At 50.4% G+C, this 17,810-nt stretch overlaps 1 protein-coding gene across 1 annotated transcript in view; it reads left to right on the top strand.

The window, feature by feature from the left end:
- Positions 1–2,125: 2,125 nt before the first annotated feature.
- MOB2 (MOB kinase activator 2) overlaps positions 2,126–17,810 on the top strand; it is a 252,972-nt gene continuing 237,287 nt past the window's right edge. Inside the window, exon 1 of the mRNA XM_025207908.1 lies at positions 2,126–2,189. Coding sequence (XP_025063693.1) covers positions 2,141–2,189 — 49 coding nt within the window. The 5' untranslated portion in view covers positions 2,126–2,140. The remainder of the gene's footprint in view (positions 2,190–17,810) is intronic.

Below are 17,810 nucleotides of genomic sequence, written 5' to 3'. Positions count from 1 at the left end.
GATATCTGCCTTCTCTCACGCAGATGGATGCAACCCACAGCCAATGAAGGGAGCAGGGGCCTGAGCCCCTTTTCTGGCACACACACACACACCTCTCTGTCTCCAAGAGGTGCATCTTTCCTAGGACCTGAGCTCAAGGAAGCTTCCTAGTTCCAGTCACACAAGAGTGTACCTGCCAATACCCACAATGCAAGGTGATATGCAGGGATCCAGGTTTTCCCTTTGTTGTGGAAAAAATGAGGATTTTCTCTTCCAAAGGAGAAAATCATGCATTTCTCCTTTAAAGGAGAAAAATGCAGGAAACTTCAGGTTTCCCCATGCAGGCTGGCAGTCTTCCAGACTGCAAGGGGCTGGTTGGGGCTGGTTGGAGAAGCACGCATGGGGCACAGAGTGCTACGTGCATGCATACATGCACATGACAGCCAGGCAGTGATGAAGAGCAGCTCCCACAGCTCCCTCCAGGGAAGTCTGTGGGGGCCAGCACCATACCTAGACTTCTGATGACCCTGGGCAAACTTTTAGTATTGGCCCCTCCTTCTCCAGAGATAATGATAATAAGAATCATTATTTTCACTATTTTCAGGCCCCCTTTCTGTCCAGGCTCCAGGTGGCCACCTGGTTTGCCCACGCCTTTGTCCAGCCCTGATGGGGGCAGGGTGGCACAGGTGATGGGGTGTGGGGGCTGGGAGGACACATGTACCCCCAGTTTTCTGTACCCACAGCAGGGTGCAGGACTGCAGCCAGGCTGGACCAGCTCTGGGCAGGAGCTGCTTCATGGCCTAGTGAATGGGACCCAGCATGGGAGGGAGTAGTGAACAGCCATGGCCACCAAGGTGAGGTGTGACAGTGGCATGTAGCTGCTTCCCCCGCCGCTGCCAGGTGGGCAAGGGGTGCCTCACCATAGTAGCACAGTGCTTCCTCCTGCCCTGGGTTCTGCCTGCTGGGCTGTGGATGTGGCTCCTCAAGAGCTGGTCCTACCCAGCTGCAGCCCTGCACCCCATTGTGGGTGCAGAAATCTGGGCGGTATGTGCCCCCTCACCCCCATACTCAACACCTGTGCCCCCCACCATATTGCCTGTGCCCACACACCCCTTTTCCCCACACACCCACCCCGTTTCCCCCCCCACACACACACCCATCCCCTTTCTCAAACACTGGGGGGCTGGGGGCAGCAAGTCAGGAGTGATGGGTGCTGGCAGGGCCAGGGGGCTGTAGGCAGGGAGTGAGGAGTACCTACAGGGCCACAGGGCTGTGGGTTGGAAGTGAGGGGCACCAGCAAGGCTGCTGGGGCTGTGGGTCAGGAGTGAGGGGCAATGGTATAGGCAGGGGCAGGACACTAGCATATCAGGGCTGCTCAGTGCCACAAAGCAGCAGTGGGGACAGCCACAGCTTGACCTGCGTCCTGGTGGGTGAAGGGAGCAGGGGGAGCTCTGATTTGCCATGATAAAAAAACCAAAATCAAATGCCAACATAGATAGGTATTTATAATTTATTTTATTATAAAGATTGAGGTACTGGTAGGCTTCCAAATTGCTTTAAAATTGTAAATATATCAATAAAACATTGTGTTCAACTGATACCTATATCTAGTGGCATTTCATTTTAATTGCATAAAAATGGGTTTTGTGTTTTTTAATAAGAGAATGTGGGATTTTTAAACAGAGAAAAACAGGCTCCTAGGTGATACGTCTACATAGCTGCATGGATTTGCATCCTGGCCTAGAGAGGCTTGCAGCCACACGTTAGCCAAGGCCAGAGGGATGTAACTTGGCAGGGGCAGAGGGAAGTGTTCTAGCCTCATTCATGACTTGTGTGGTATGATATCAGGGACCTGGCAGGGTTGCAGGGGGCCACTGAACACCACAGAAGGAAATGCTGCAGAGCCAGATGGTGGCTTGCTAGTAGAGCAGGTGATGGGGGAAACTTGCACAGCACCTGTTGGCAGGACCTCTGTCATTATGCAGCAATGTAAGCACCGTACTTTCCTAACTGCTGACCTCTTCAAAACGTAGGCACGTGCAAGCCAGCATTCCCTCTGTGCCTGCCAAGCTTCTGCTGTTTGAGATCAGCAGGCTGTTTCTTGCCACTGCATGCAGAGCACCTCCCACCACCGCCTGAAGCCTCCGTGCCTTCTCGATCTATGCACCTGCATGTTACGCTAGACAGCAATATCGTGCAGCTTTGCTCAGGTAACTGGGAAAGGAGGTAACCTTGAAAGGGTTGGGAGTGGAGGTGAATGACTTCCCTATGCTTCAGGGTGGTGACAGGCTACTGAGTGGAGAAGACCTGTGGGTGACCTCCATACTCCCTTCCTTGAGTAAGAATCAAATCTTTGCCCTTCTGCTCAGGAGGCAGCATTGATCCAGGTGGACCCCAGGGGTGTCTGGTTCAAGCTGAGCTAGTAGCTGCTGTGTAAACTGTTCAGGCAGAGGTTTCAATTCCAGCTGCCTATCACAGGTGCTGGTGGTAGTCTGTCAGGCAATTAAATGAAATGAAAAGGAAGGAGCTGCACCCCTTTCCTCCCACCCCCCCAGTGCAGATGTCTGTGCTGTACAGGGAACAAGGTCAAGAAGGGAAGTAAGCAGTCCCCACCCCCAGGGGACAGGGCCATACAGGGAATGAACAGTACCCCCCAGGATACCAGATGGCAAGGTTTTGTGTGGCCAGATCAACCCTCCCCTAGCAGCAAGACTCAACACATGCTGATGGCACCACTGAGGCAGGAGAGCAGGGCTGCTCTGACTGTAAGGTTAAGGCACAGAGAGGAACTGGTTTCACTCCCTGCAACCACGTGCCATGGACCAAAGGGAAGGTGAGAATCAAATCACTGGACTGAGCCTCCATCCTGGAGAAGCTTTGGTTCCTACCAGTGATGGAAGGAGTGACCCAAGGCCTGAGGAGAAAACGCAAGTAGGGGGCTGTGGACTCTGCAACTCATGGGGTCCACCAGTGTAAATGCTGAAACCAGAGCCCTGGGGACTCGGTGTGACTGTGTAGGAGCTAAAACATCTGCCTCCCAGCAGTGTTGGGTTGGTGGGCTGATTCTTCTGAATTACCAAGCTCTGTCCCTTCCTCCCCAGCTCAACCTGGAATTTGGAAAAAGTGTTCCTTTTCCTGCTCCTACTTGTTGAAAGAAATCTCTTGTTAATGCAACTGTCTGGCTTGCGTGTGAATGTTTTGAGAGTACATGGCAAGAGCCATGTGCTTCTTTACCTCTGACTACATCAGGTCTTGGTGGGGTGGGAGCCGGAGGGTGTCCCCACACTTATGCTGGAATGCACATGAGCACATGTTGTTATGCATGCACTTCTTGGGGTGCCAAAGCATGTCCTCACTGTGGGGTAGGGATGTGGGTGCCAGTGAGGGGGGCGGGGGGAGGGAGTCTTTGCACCCATTTTGGAGGGTATGGACATTATACTTGGCCTACTTCCATCACCTTTGCCCTCACTTCACACCCTGGGGCTGCACCCTGTCTTATTTGTCACATCCCATATAGCAGCAACTGCAATTGCAAAAGAAACCCAGGACTGTCTTTTTTCCAGCTCTCAGGCTTTTATTGATTCAGAAGGGCTGCCAAGCCTATAAATAAATGTTCTTGTACTAAATATAGAAGGCATTGAAACAAGCTGCAGTCTATTTATTTAGCTTGTGGCCTCTTTGAAAGCTCGCCAAGGCCAGTATTACGTCTACCTTAGGTTTGACCCACACCATGCTGTGGCCACCCATGGAGGGGAAAAGATTGAATCAATGCAGGGAGAAGGGGTCATGAAAAGTATCCAGCATTTCAGAGGTGGTGGGGGGAAGGGGGATTGGGTGTCAACCCACTGCTAAGTGCTCCCTTTCAGGGCCTCTTCAATCCACATCTGTCTGGGATGATGTCAAGGTGGTGGTAGCCTTACTGGGACACTTGGTAAAAGAAGAGGCCTTGGGGGCTCCCCAAACTAAGGAGATGGTAGGGTGGGAAGAGGCTGTGGTATCTGCAGCCTTCCAGGACAGCCTGTGTGGTGTAATTCATCCTGCCACTGGGAGGGGATGTTAGCAGAGTACCACATTCAGAGGATCAGAGCCAATGAGCCCCAGAGCACTTGCATCACGCTGACTTCCATTTTTGTCAGGAATTGTGGGGTCTCATACCAGTTAGGTATAATGTAACTCAAGACAGCTTGATATCAAACTTGCTCACCGCCCTGTCCCCAGTGCCATACCTAGACTCCTGGCGGCCCCGGGCAAACTTTTAGTATTGGGCCCCCGCTTCGCCAGAGATAATGATTTTTTTTGTTGCAAAATCTTTATCACAGCTGTGGTATCCATGTCTTTAAACAGTTCATTCTCAATTGATGACATTGCCAGTCCCATATATGCGCAACATTAAAACTTTTTTTTGTAATTGTACATTTTTTTTTTTCATTTTCTGTCGGCCACCTGGTTAGCCCATGCTTGTGTCCAGGTCTGCCTGTCCCTACCAGAGAGGGCAGTTAGTTTGATTTTCCATTAATGTTGGGTGGAAGGGGAAAATGTAAGGAAGCTTCTGGGGAAATTTCTAACTTCAGCATACAAGAGTAGATACCTCCCCACATCATAAAATCATGAATTGCCACATAACTCTATATAGAGCATATCTACACAGCACAAAACAGTGCCATGCTTAGGGATACCTGAGCTACCTGTGGTACTGGAAGCGGAAGAAAAAGAGTAGCATGTCACTCGCCATATGCTAATAAACCCTGTGTTCCCCACTGTGGGAGAATTAACCCAGACACAGTTCCACGGTCACAAGAGCACGCCACTTCCAGCACCTGAGCCAGCTCATTCAGATCTAGCTTGGTGATCACTGCTGGGCACTAGATTATCCTGCACAGACGTCCCCAGAGTGGAGCTGCCATTAAGTTCTCCAGCATGCTTTCCACAGCTGGTCTGTGCCACTGGATCTCATGGAGGCCAAGTGCCTAGTAAGACTCAGGAAATGACCAGACATTGGTATGGATCACAAGGTCATCTACCGTTACAGTGGTAAGGACTGTAAATGAACAAGAAAGCTTCAGGGCATAACACAAACCCTAGCCAGGGGGGTTAAGGGGAAAATATTTCAGAGAATTTGCTACCTCATTATGGCCTCTTGTACAGTTTCTTGCAGTACCCTGGAAAGCATCCAATTCTGGCCCCCTTCAGAGAAAGGATGCAGCATCAGATGAACCTCAGGTGTGACAATTTCTATGCTTAAAATGCTCTTAAAATGACAGGCTCATTCTTTCTGAGGGCATCAGTACATCACAGAACTCACCCAGAACAAGGGTGTCGGATGTTTCTTTTTAATCTGCCTACTCTTCAAGGCCCAGGCTGTCCCTTACCACATTTCTGACCATTGCCTAGGACACTGAGGCCCTGAACCCACTTGGAGCTTCTGGGCCATACCATAATGTGAGTACTGCCTAGTAATGGTGAGGAACTCATTCTGAGAATCTGACCCATAGGCTGAGCTGGTGCATTGGAGGCTACTATCTCCATCTTCCAGTGAAATCTTACAGAATTTTCCTTCTCCTCCCCCACCTTTGTGAACGTGAGCTCACAGTCCTGGTTGACTCCTTGCTCAGCTTACATGGGCAGGTGCGATCTTTCTGAAAATGCCTTCTTTCACCTCTAGCTTGCTAGGAAACATCACCCTCCCTTCTAGGGCAGGGCCTAGGCACAGTGATTGATGCACTTGTCACCTGAGGTTGGATTATGCTAATTCACTGCGTCTTCAGCATTTTGATGGTACAGCAATTAACAGAGATATTGGAGATCACTTCTGTAGAGCTGGTTGTGAGTTTAGGGTTCTAGGCCTTGTCAGCATGCATGGTTTAACTAAGCTTACCCAGTTTAATTAGCACAGGGCTGTGGTGGCTGCCTGGAAGTTGGCTGCGTGTTAGTGACCCTATTCCCCCTTCTTCCATCTCCGGTGACGGAGGAGTCCTTAGGGTGCCTTAGCACAAATAGGGAGATGCACTTGGGTTGGGCTGGCTCTCTGAACAGGGTCAACATGATTGCCTTGCTTACTGGATAAACAATCAGGCATATAAGCAGGGAACAACTCCTCTTGGTCGTACATTGGCTTAATAGCTGATGGTGGAGGGCTGAACCTTTCTGGAACAGAAAATAGTGAAGGAAAAAAGGTCAGAACTCCTTTTCCTGGAATAAGCACTGCAGCAGGCACTACCCAGTGCTTCATGCTCAACAGAAATAAGATACCACTCACCATGGGCTGTGATGACTTTACTGTAGTGTAGCTCCATGCCAGCTGAGGAAAAAACCTAGTCACTCCCTGGAAAGCTATATTCACTCCTGGAGCAATAGGCAACATTAATAATGGCTAGAGCTTACACACAGCTTACCACACAGGCTGTCCTGGAAGACTCCAGATGCTATCTCCTCAGTCCGGGGAGCCTTTAAGGCCTCTTCTTTTACCAAGTGCCCCAGTAAGGCTACAACCACTTTTTCGCCCATGTGTGTCTGGGATAATGACATAGACCTTGGAAGGACATGCTTAGCAGTGGGTTTCTGTTTGACACCCAATCCTTCCCCCTCCCCCCCCCGGCTCTGAAATGCTGAATAATTTTCATGACCCCTTCTCCCTGCATTGATTTAGTCTTTCACCCTCCATGGGTGGCCACTGCATGATGTGGGTCAGACCTAAGGTAGAAGTAATACTGGGCTTGGTGAGCTTTCAGAGAGGCCCCAAACTAAATAAATGAACTAAACTTCACAGCACCAGAGGGAAGGAGAGAAGTAATTATTATGCCTGATTTTCCTTTTTCTTACCCCCTGAGGATCAGGATTATCCGCACTGAAGTCAGTGATTTTCCATGGCTGTAAATGAGAGGAGACTTGTGCCCATTATTTCAGCTTTGCAGATGGGGAAACTAGAACAGAAAGGTCAAGTAATTTCCCCCAGGTTACAGAGCAAGTCAGTGTCAAAGCTGTGATTAGAGCTCAGGGAATTCTTGGCTCCTAGTTCTGTCATTAGACTGCATCTCTCCAGTCCTAGAAGGATCAGTGTTTCTAACTACTGACTGTGAGCAGTCCCCTTGAAATCCTAGCCATGGACAGATACATGGAGGCTCTCCATGCTCATGCCACTGCTGGGACTCCCTGCAGACAAGAGGGCATCACAGCTGCAACCTAACAAAGTGGGAGTAAATAGCCATGCAGCCAGCCATGCAGTAGCTAATTGCTCCAGTCCAGCTGGACTCAGAGAAGCATAATGAGCTGCCCTCACATGTGAGATCCCACAAGGGTCCCATGCTATCCCTTGCTTCTTTTCAATACTCCTATGATACGAGGGGGGAGGAAGAGGAAAATGCCACAGACTCAGCTGCCCACAATATGCTGGTAATACTAACAGGCTGGGTGGTGTGAAGTGCTGGAGAGCAGGGAGCTCACTACTGACACCTGATGAGTTGGGAGAAGAACAACTCCTTGCTGCTTGAGAAGTCCTTAGGTCAGAGGCTCTGCAGGAGCTGAAGAGCATGGGGAACTGACTGGATGGGCCAGGTCTCATTTGCATTTCAGGCATGAGAGAGTGTTAGGCATTTTGGCCAAGCTGCAGATATGTTATGAGTTTGGGAGTAACGAGATGCCTTTGCCCCTACTGGGTACTGAGTAAGCAATAGAACTGTATCAAATGTAATTGAGTCCTTCAAACCAGTAAAGTGTCAACCTAACAAGAGCTACAGTCTAATGTTGTTGGGTAAGAGAGACAAAGTTATCATAGTGAGTGATATCAATTGAGAGTTTTTATTTGGTACTAATGGTCCTGTGTACTGTTGCTCCATGTCTAAGGGCTGGAACAGAGAAAAGTAGGGAGTGAGGAAGGGAAGGAGCTGAGGGAAGATTCACTACAACTGGCTGAGGTGACATGAAGGTATCAAGTGAAACTGGACTGCATGGCCTAGAGTCCCAGAAAGCTATAGCCTAGTGGTCCCTCTAGGACCAGAGCTGTAAGCACTTTAGCTGGGGAAGGTTTGAGGGTCCCTGGAACAAGACACAGACCTGCCTCTGATTTTTGTCCACACCAGCCTTGGACAACAAAGTATGAGTAAGGCATAAAGGAGGTGGGCACTGTCTGACTACATTACCAATGTGTTCACAGCTGTGAGAGGAGGACTAGGGTGAGCACTTTTATTAAAATGCCCTTGATAAGGCAGGAATTCCTCCTTTCTGCCTCCCCCCCCCCCATAAAGTTCTCCTTGTTTTAAACCCAGTGAACTCATTGATTGAAGAAAGGGAAATAATACATCTTAGGCAATGCAATTTAGTATCCCAGGTTGCTGGGAGGAGGTCAAGCCAGTGTTTGCAGGGGGGATTGTTTTGGATCTTTTTCCAGAGGGAATTTCCAGACAATTGACCCCAGGACTTCTTACTGCTAGTAGCACCTGGTGGGGAGGGGAAGATCACACAGGCTAGGGACAGACATTACACATCAACCAGTTTAAGTGATTAGAAACTGGTTTAAACCTGTAATAGAACAGACATTCAGTGTACATAAACCAGTTTGAAAATGGCGAAACCAGTTTGAGATAAACCTGGTTGAATGTAGTATCAGACTTAACTGACTTGGCTCAAACTGGTTGATGCAGTGTGTGTCCCAGAACCCTTCCCGGTTTAAGTTAAACCACAGTCCTCCAGCATCCCAGATGTTTTGTGGCATTGGGTGGGGTTCTCTGCTCCAGAGAGCTAGGCTGGCCCCACCCCTCTGCTCCCTGGCTGCAGCTCTGGCAGAGACTTGCAGGCACAGCAGGTCTGTCTGGCTTCTCCCTGCCCCATTCCTCTCCTCCACTTGCTGCTGAAGCAGAGATCCCTCCCTCCTCTCTTCCACAGCATGGACTGTAGCCAACATGTGGTATGCTAGCTGATGCTGAGAGGTACCTGTGTAAGGCATACAGGACAGTGTCTGCTTAGGGCTTTTTGGAGCTAATCAGCAGGTAGCTGGTAAAGTCACTCCATTTCTTCCTTGGAAAAAGTTGTTTAAGAAGAGTTTGAACTAAAGAGAGGCTATTGCTTCACTGACGGGCTGATAAATGCTGTGTAATTCCTTGCTGACTCCCTTGTCGCTGGTCAGAGGAGCAGCAGTGGGGGAACCTCTCCCTAATCAAAGTGTCCTGCTGGGGCCTGGCCACACACCCCTTCAGCTCAACATGATTGAAGCTTTAGCACCCCAGCTTCTAGCCTGAGTCACTGCAGGCATGTGCCTGCATTTCTGGAATGAAAAGGGAATGTCTATTCACCTCCAAATTGGTTCAAGATTTTCAGGTTAGACTAACCTGCAAAGATTGAATCAATTCAGGCTCAGGCTTTTTGAATGTCTGTCCCTAGCCACAGGCAACTGCATACCTCATTTTGCACTGATACAGCCAACACCATAACTAACATGGCAGAATTCCTGCAAAAAAAACAGTTTTGAATGAAAAAGCAACCCAGACAAAACAAAGGAATAATGGCTGGAAAAGGGAAATGTATTGGAGGCTAGTATCTCCATCTTCCAGTGAAAACTTACAGAATTTCCCCCTCCTCCCCCACCTTTGTGAATGTGAGCTCACAGTCCTGGTTGACTCCTTGCTCAGCTTACATGGGGAGGTAAGATCTCTTTCTAAAATGCCTTCTTTCACTTCTAACTTGCTAGGAAACATTACCTTTCCCTTCTAGGGCAGGGCCTAGGCACAGTGATTGATGCACTTATCACTTGAGGTTGGTTTATGCTAATTCACTGCATCTTCAGCAATTTGATGGTACACAGATGAACAGAGATATGGGAGACCACTTCTGTGGAGCTGGTTGTGAGTTTAGGGTCCTAGGCCATGTCAACATGCAAACTTGAACTAGTTAAACAGAGCAAGCTTAGTTAAATAAGCACAGGGCTGTGGTGGCTGCCTGGAAGTTGGTTGCATGTTAGTGACCTTATTCCCCCTTCTTCCATCTCTGGTGACAGAGGAGTCCTTATGGTGCCTTAGCACAAATAGGGAGACACACTTGGACAAGCCCCGGCTGGAGCTGTAGCAGGGACACAGTTACTCAGCTGCTCCATTCCCTACAGTGCCTGATGGAGGAATTATTTTGTTTTATTTTTTGGAGCATTTAGCAAAGAGCATATTGCCCCACTTTTCAGGTTTGCTGACTAGGAAGACTGGGTTGGGGAGACCAAAGGGTCCACCCTCTCTGCACCTGCACACATAACATCACAGAGGGCACACAGTACCTGTACCCTATACCCCACGCTTCAGCCAATATGTGTGCAAGAGGGTTGCTTTGTTATCACACCCCTCCACCCCGAAGACACTTAATGGCTGGGCACTGCCTGGTCCGTTGATGTGAGCACAGGGTCTTGGAGTCTCCCTGAGGACAGTTGCCAGAACTAGATCCCCAGTTATTTTAGGCATTTGGGCGATGATACACATGTGGCCTGGTGCCTCCTCAGTCCCTGCCTGGAGAGATTTATTATTAGTGGAATATTATTATTATTATTATTGGAATATTATTATTATTGGAAGGACCCAATAGTGCCTCAGGTACTTCCACAAACTGGAACATTCTAATTAAATCAACGGACTCATTTGTACAGTAGAGTGCACCTCTACTGATGTATGGGTGGCAGAGTCATGCCTTGGGATAAATATAATGTAATGATGCTCCCAGAGGGGTGATCTGCAGGGGCTAAAATTGGGCCTCTGAACCTAAAAGCTTCAGCTCTCCCCTCAACCAGTTGCCTAAGCTAGAGAACCAACTCTGCTAATCCAAGAAGCATCAGCAAATTTCTGTACCTGGTATGTCGATATGAGTAGGCAATGAGTGAAGGTGCACTGAGCACATCCTGGCCATAAAACCACAGAAGGGGTTGAATGATGTAAAAATGAACCCTCCTCCACATCCCTCCCCTTCCACTTCAAAGCTGCCGCTTTCCCTTCTGGGACATCTCTTGGAAAGGGAGCACAGTTAAGAATAGCCATCTCAATGGCTCCAGGATGGTTCTGTTTATTCAGTGACTCAGAACTGGCTGGTGAGACCATTACTCAGAGGGCCCCATTACTCATCTGTCTGCACTGCCCCCAGGATGGGGTTTGTGTCTCTTGCTCTTCTCTCCGTTAAAGATATTTTATTTATCTTTTTTAAAAGCCACATTCTAGTAGAAGAGCAAATCATCCAGCTGAGGATTCACCACTGAGTATTTTGTTTGCCCCAGAACTTCAACCTCAGCTCTCTGCGTTCCCTGATAGCCCCAGGAGGGATCTTGTCAGCTCCATGCCAGAAAGCAGTTGTGTGGGCAGGAGCTGGACAAGGAGAAATGCTGCCAAATCAGGTTTCATGGCACTATGTGAAACACATTAATACGATCCTCTACCTCAAAATGAAATGCTGGAAGCTGGCTTAGTGCAAGACTGGTCTCAATCTGACTTGCCAAAGGCAGTCCTTGAAGCCATCACGTATGGCCAGGACTGCCCTTACATTTAACCCAGGGGTAGCAAACTCATCTGGTCTCACCCTGCCTCATCTGGTCTGGACCCACAGACCAGCCCCACATTCTGGATATGGAGCAGAAACTACGTGGCAGTGAGGTCCTGCTGCAGCTGCCCCCTGGCTGTGCTACGGGGCCCCAGAGCCACTTCTGCCACAAGGCTGTGCTCCACAGCTCTGGAGCCCCAAAGTGGCCACTGCATGGAACACAGCCCCAAATCAGTGCGTGGCCACTCCATGGCTGTGCTGCTTGCAGCCATTGATTTGCCACCCCGAGATGCAAGCTGATAATGGATGCCCTGTGCAGTGCCCAGAGCCATCCAACACACTTTACATGCTGCCTGTGGATCACTCCAAGACCTATGGGTAGCACCAGGGGCATGATGCTACAGCTCCACTGGCCAGATGCAGCCTTTAACCCAAGCTAATTGCAGGCCCCAGTATTGGTGTTCTGCCCTTATCCAAGCAACTGGGCCTCTTTGCATGCTGGTGACTAGGACTTCTGCAAGCTGTTGGCACTGGCTTTATGACCCAGATACTTTGTTCTGGGTGGACACAAACCCTCAGACTGACCATGACCTCTCCATTCGGTCATAGGCAAATTTTATTGATACACAGTGATAGCAGATAAGAATAATGGAAACAATTCTATATCTATCCATCCCAGGGTTCACAGAGGGAAGGTACATTTGGTCAGTACATGCGTTTCACCATGAGGTTCTCTCTTGAATGTCAGATGTCAACAGCCTGGAGGTCAGAGGTTGAGGCCTACCCCCACCCAGTGGGGTGGGTGAGATGGGCTGGTGGTATGCTTTTATCCATGGGGGCCTTGGGTTCCCCTCTCGGGGACACTTTGCTGCTCTGAAATCCCTCCTTTTGTATCCTTTCTCCCCTCTGATTCTCCATTCCTGGGCCTCACTGATTGGTCTCCCTGTGGTTGTCATACTGTTCACGTTCTGTTCTGTCAGCATATTCTTTTGCTTCACAAACCCATCGTATGCACACATCCTAATTTGCGCTTTTACCGGTTTCTCCTAATTTGGTCTGTTCATCAAAGCTGGAAATCTTAAGGGCCCTGCAGTTGGGCACTGTGACCTGGCCAACACAGCAGAGTCCTTTATCTCTATTATGGAACACTGTGGTACAAATCTTCAATTTCCCAGCCTGTGCATCTGCTTGCTGCTCATCTGGGTCATACACAGGGTACCTTGAAGGCAACTTTGTCACAAACAGACTTTTAGAAATTGTTTAACCCTTGCCATTCCCCTGGACCATTGTTCTACTGCAATATCTAGTTTACCTATAAGCCAATTCCCAAAAGCAAACCTCTAAATACCATTTTATAGCCATCAATCCCCTCCTTGAAGGTCTTATACCTTCACATCATAAATGGAGCAAAATCAAGGCAATTACCTAGCAGGTTTATGAGATTTGTGAGGAGGATCTCCACCAGTCATCTTGGGAAAAGTATAATGGCATTCAAGATAAGGGGTTCCAACAGGCTGGATGTTGTAATGAACCCTTAACCATTGTTCAAATGTTGCCCATACCCCCTGTGACTCAGTCTCTTGCCTCAGCATTCCCTAACCCTGCAACTGAGTTTTAGCCAATCAAGTTTAAGTAGGCCTCCTATACTGGGGCCAGGGAATGTATGGCCCAAGTTACCTATTAAACCTTTTACTCAGCATTCTACTGAGCAATCAGCACATTATCTGATTGTCAAGGTGGCTGTTTAAACCAGAGAAACATCCCATGGTTAGAATTTTTGAGGATCAGATATGTTCCCAGCATTGTTATCCCTCCTGTACAATGGACGATACTTTCCTCATTGTCCCAACTGTATTACTTGCTTGGTGCCGTGGTAGCACTGCCAGTGCCCCTCCTGCAAAAGGCTGGAGAAACACCAAAGGTTAGGCCATTCCTGTGCAAACAGCATGTGTGATTTCAGTTGGGATGCCAAACTAAAGTGGGCTTCCTGTCTTACACAGGACTTCATAAGAAAGGTGTCATCTTATTTGCCCCCTAGGGGCCTTCTGAGCCACAGTTGCTCTATGCTAGCAACAGAGAGATCTTTCCACTACTCCTTGCCCACAGTGAGCCCTGCTGTGCTATTGCATTTGAGGAAGAACCATTTGGTCCTCTTCCTCCTCGAGCATTGTTATCGCAATGATTATGGGGACCATCAGTTACATGTGGGCAAGATCTCAAAAGGCCTGGGGCTACACAGGTATCACTGGGAAAGAATTCATGCTGCAGCAGCTTTACTAGCAATGATTCTGGAAAAGGAAGCAACCCAGCTTGATCTTGTGGGCTGAATTTCCAAGGTTGGTAGTCAGAAGATAAATGTTTTTCCCAATGAAGTGGGTGTATCTGATCTGCAGGGATCCTGGTTTTCCGTGATAAAAAACTGCAAATTCTCTGATAAAAACCCAAAAATCCATGATAAAATTAAAGGCCCCCCTGGCCCTGCTGGTGCCCCTCTGCCCTCACAACAGTCTCCCAGCACTGCTTATGCCCCTTGCTCCCCACCCACAGCCCCTGCCCACTTGCCTTGCTGGAAAGGGCCCCAGCTGTCAGGGCTATGGGACCAGGGACCCAGGTCCACAGCTCCCTGCCCCCAGCAGAAGGCAGCTGCAGCAGAAGCACGGAGCCGGCTCCCCCACCACTGCTGCCTGCTGCTGACTCAGGCAGGGGTGGGGCTGGCTCCCAGCAGCTGCGTGCACTCCTGGGGAGCAAAGGGGACCCATGCCCCCAGATCTGTACAACAGGCAGGCTGTGGACTTGAGCTCTCTTCCTGCTTCCCTCCCGCGGGGCTGCTGTAGCCCCACATGCAAGACCCGGGGTGACTGGGAGCAGTGGGGCCATGCCAGGATCTCCTTGCCTCCCCACTGCGCCTTCTGTGATTGCTGCTGCTCTGAGTGGTGGAGCCCTGCTTCCCTCAGTGCAGCTCCACATGCAGGAGGTGCATTGCTGGGGCAATGCGGAGCAAGCAGCTGCTAGGAAATCACCGCTTGTCTCCCCTGTCCCCAACTGTATTGGGTCATAGGGAGGGGAGCAGGGTGGCAGGGATTTGCCTCTAGGAGATCCCCACGTGCCTCCTCTGTCCCCAGCCATGCCAGGTTGTGGAGATGGGAGCAGGGTGGCAGATCTGCCACCCTGCTCCCCTCCCTGTGATCCGGTGTGGCTGGGGACAGAGGAGCCATGCAGGGATCTCCTAGTAGCTGCTTACTGTGCCTGCCCCAGCGATGCACCTCCTGCACCCAGGGCTGCACTGAGGGAAGCGGGGCTCTGCCACTCAGAGCAGCAGCAGGTGCAGGAGGCGTGCTGGCAGGGCAAGGAGATCCCGGTGTGGCCCCACAATTTCCAGCCACCCCGAGTCTCACCTGCGGGGCTACAGCAGCCCCGCGAGAGGGAAGCAGGGAGAGAGCTCAAGCCCACAGCTTGAACAACATGGAGTACCCGGCTAGCTCCACATCTCCCAGCTCCTGACTGGCACCTCCATGTGCAGCTTCCCTTAAGGGCTGCTAGAGCCGCTTCAGTTTCACCTGCCCCCAGCCAGGCACTCCGGCCACGAGCAGGGAGATGTAGAGTTGGCCAGACACTCCATGTATTTCCCTAACACTTCCCTGCTCGCGGCCAGAGTGCCCGGCTGGGGGCACGTGAAACCTAAGCAGCTCTAGCAGCCCTTAAGGGAAGCCAGGCACTCTGTGTATTTCCCCAACACTTGCCTGCTCCCTCAGCCCCCAGCCAGCTTCCACCCCAGGCCTGCCCCACAACCCCCCAGCCCCCTGAAAGCCCCACTTATCAGTTCACAGGCTCCAGGAGGAAAGCAAGCCTGACCTAGGCCTTGTGACTGACTAAAAGCCTCAGGCTCCACCCTTCCCGCTCTGCCTCCCCCTGCCCCTCCAGGCAGGGTTGGTGCTTTCCCGCCCTTATTGCAAACAGCTCTTACAGGCTGGAGCTCAGCCAGCCTGCAGAACTCTTTGCAAAAGGGGGAAATCCACAGGTTTCTCTGCTAAAAAAGAAAATCCACATTTTCTCTAATAAAACCAGGAAATCCATGGTTTTCTCTGTTTTTCCATGGGAAACAGAAAACCTGGATCCCTGCTGATCTGGATGCTATTGAGATCTGTTGGGACCCTGGGATGCCATTTTGACACAGCCCTTGTCAGCTTCCTTCACAGTTCTGCAATCTAACAACTTAGCTGAAGTGGGCTGGGACAACCAAGCCATGAGATTGTCATTCTCGGCTGGGTACTGCTATGGGGCAGAGACTCCCCTTCTGCCTCTGGAGCCTGAGCTCTGGTTTTGGGCTGGAGGTCAGACATGGGAATGAGTTTGTGGGCTTCATCCTAATCTCTCACTGAGTGGGTCAAAAAACAGTGGCCTGCCATTCAGTTAGACTGCAGACCTGTAGAGGCACCAAGACAGAGGGATGGTTTCTGAGGATTATTTGTCAGGGATAGTGCCCAGGGGGGCTGCACACTTTCTAGATGGGCATCCCCAGGGGCCTCACAGGCACATCTATGCTGTGGCACTGCCATATACTGACTGGGCTGCTCCAAAGCACAACCCATCCACTACCTACACCTGTGTTCCCAGCCCAGAAATGTACCAGTGAGATTGCTCTGTGATTGCCCCCAGCAGCCACTCTTGCATGCCAAAGATGGAGGCCATGAAGGACTCACCCACGCATTTTTGGTCTTCGAGTGTGTGAGTGGGAGCAGGTGGGCAGAGTGGACTCAGAAACATGCAAGGCTGGAAAAGCCCATGGCAGCAGTGCTAACACACCTACAGACTCCAAGGATGGACAGATGGAAAGTCAAGGACGCAGGCATGAGGGACTGTGGAACAGCTAAAGGGATTTTTTGAACTGAAACAATCAACTTTGCTATAGAAACCAGGACAGAGGTGGGTTTTAAAGGTGGAGAGGGCAGGGCATGGCAGAGGAGTTTGGGGAGCCAAAGAGAGTTGTGACACATGCAAGGCCCAGGCAGGCAGACCAGGAATGGTGACAGAGCAAAAGGTGCTGGGAGGATGACATGAATCCTCACAAGGACAGAGAAGTTGGCTGCTGGACTTCTACAGCTCAGAATCAGAGAGTGTGAGGAGTCAGACTAAAAGGTCTTTTGGGATGGGGCTTCTCCCTGGGATGCTAATACGGGCCCCATTACAGTGGTACCTCGGGGTCTCACCATCTTTTTCAACACATTTGTTACCACCACACTCCTGTGCTGCAGGAGTTTTATAGATGGGGCAGTGACATACCAAGAGATTGGGTAGTCTCAGGGTAGGGATTTGTGCATGGGTTTTGAGTTGGCCCCCTGACCAGCGCACCTTCCTTCCTCACAAGTGACATCACACTGCCTTCCCCTCCACTACAGTTCACCCGCTGTCCAGGGATCTGTTAAGAGTGCATGAGCTGGCCCTGCCAATCTAGGAAACCTGCCAGTTGAGGGAAATTTGGATCCCAAAGCAATTCTGGTCTCTGGAGCTCGGATGCATCCCAGGTCAGCGCCACCTATCCACCTCCATTCCTCTCTTCCCACATATTCCCTGAGTCACAACTGAGCAAACAAAGGCAGCTCCGGTGATTGGTGCACGCTGGCTCCTCAGTCAGCTTAGGCTGTTGTTGTTTGAGTGAAGGTATGAGAGGGGGTGGATGTGCCAGACAGATGTTTATGGCTCTGATGTGCCTTGTGGTTCGAGGAGTGCCCGGCGCTCTGGCTGCTGAATTCGCTGCAGTGAAGTCATTGCCGGCTTATTCCAGCAGAGACAGATGACATCAGCGTAATAGGGCTGCGCAGTGTAAACAGCACTGTGCAGCCAATGCAAATGAGGACCGGTGGCTCCGTCTCACCGGTGCACTCTGCTCCCCTCTCCCACTGTCGCATTCATTTTCTTCTCTTGCTGCTCCTTGGTCTCCTTTGTTCTCCTACCCCCTTCCTCTCCTTGAGACCCTCCACCTCACTCGTATCTCTTGGCTGACCCTCAGCATCCTCAGCACCCTGACTCATCCTCCCCTCCTTTCCTCTCACAGGCCAGTTTCTCAGCACAGTTTCAGCAGCAGAATGGGACCTTAATGGCAGCAGAAACAGCCCCCAGAAAACTGTATGTGAAGAAGGCCTCCTGACTATCTTAGGGTCTCTGCACTGGCCCTGCTCCCAGCCCCCAGCAGATGCCAAGGCACAGCTGGAGCGGCACACCCTTCTACAACGGTTTTCTCTTTCTCATGCAGAAAGTATATTAGAGCTGTCTTTGAAGCTGCTTTAATTTTTACCAGGGGCAGGAGAGGTCTCCAAATGGCTCCAAAATATGCAATATCC

The sequence above is a fragment of the Alligator sinensis genome, unplaced genomic scaffold, assembly GCF_000455745.1.
Source record: "Alligator sinensis unplaced genomic scaffold, ASM45574v1 scaffold5_1, whole genome shotgun sequence".
In the NCBI taxonomy this organism is placed as follows: domain Eukaryota; kingdom Metazoa; phylum Chordata; order Crocodylia; family Alligatoridae; genus Alligator; species Alligator sinensis.
The sequence above is the reverse complement of the archived record's forward strand: the minus strand, read 5'-3'. Positions and strand labels throughout refer to the sequence as shown.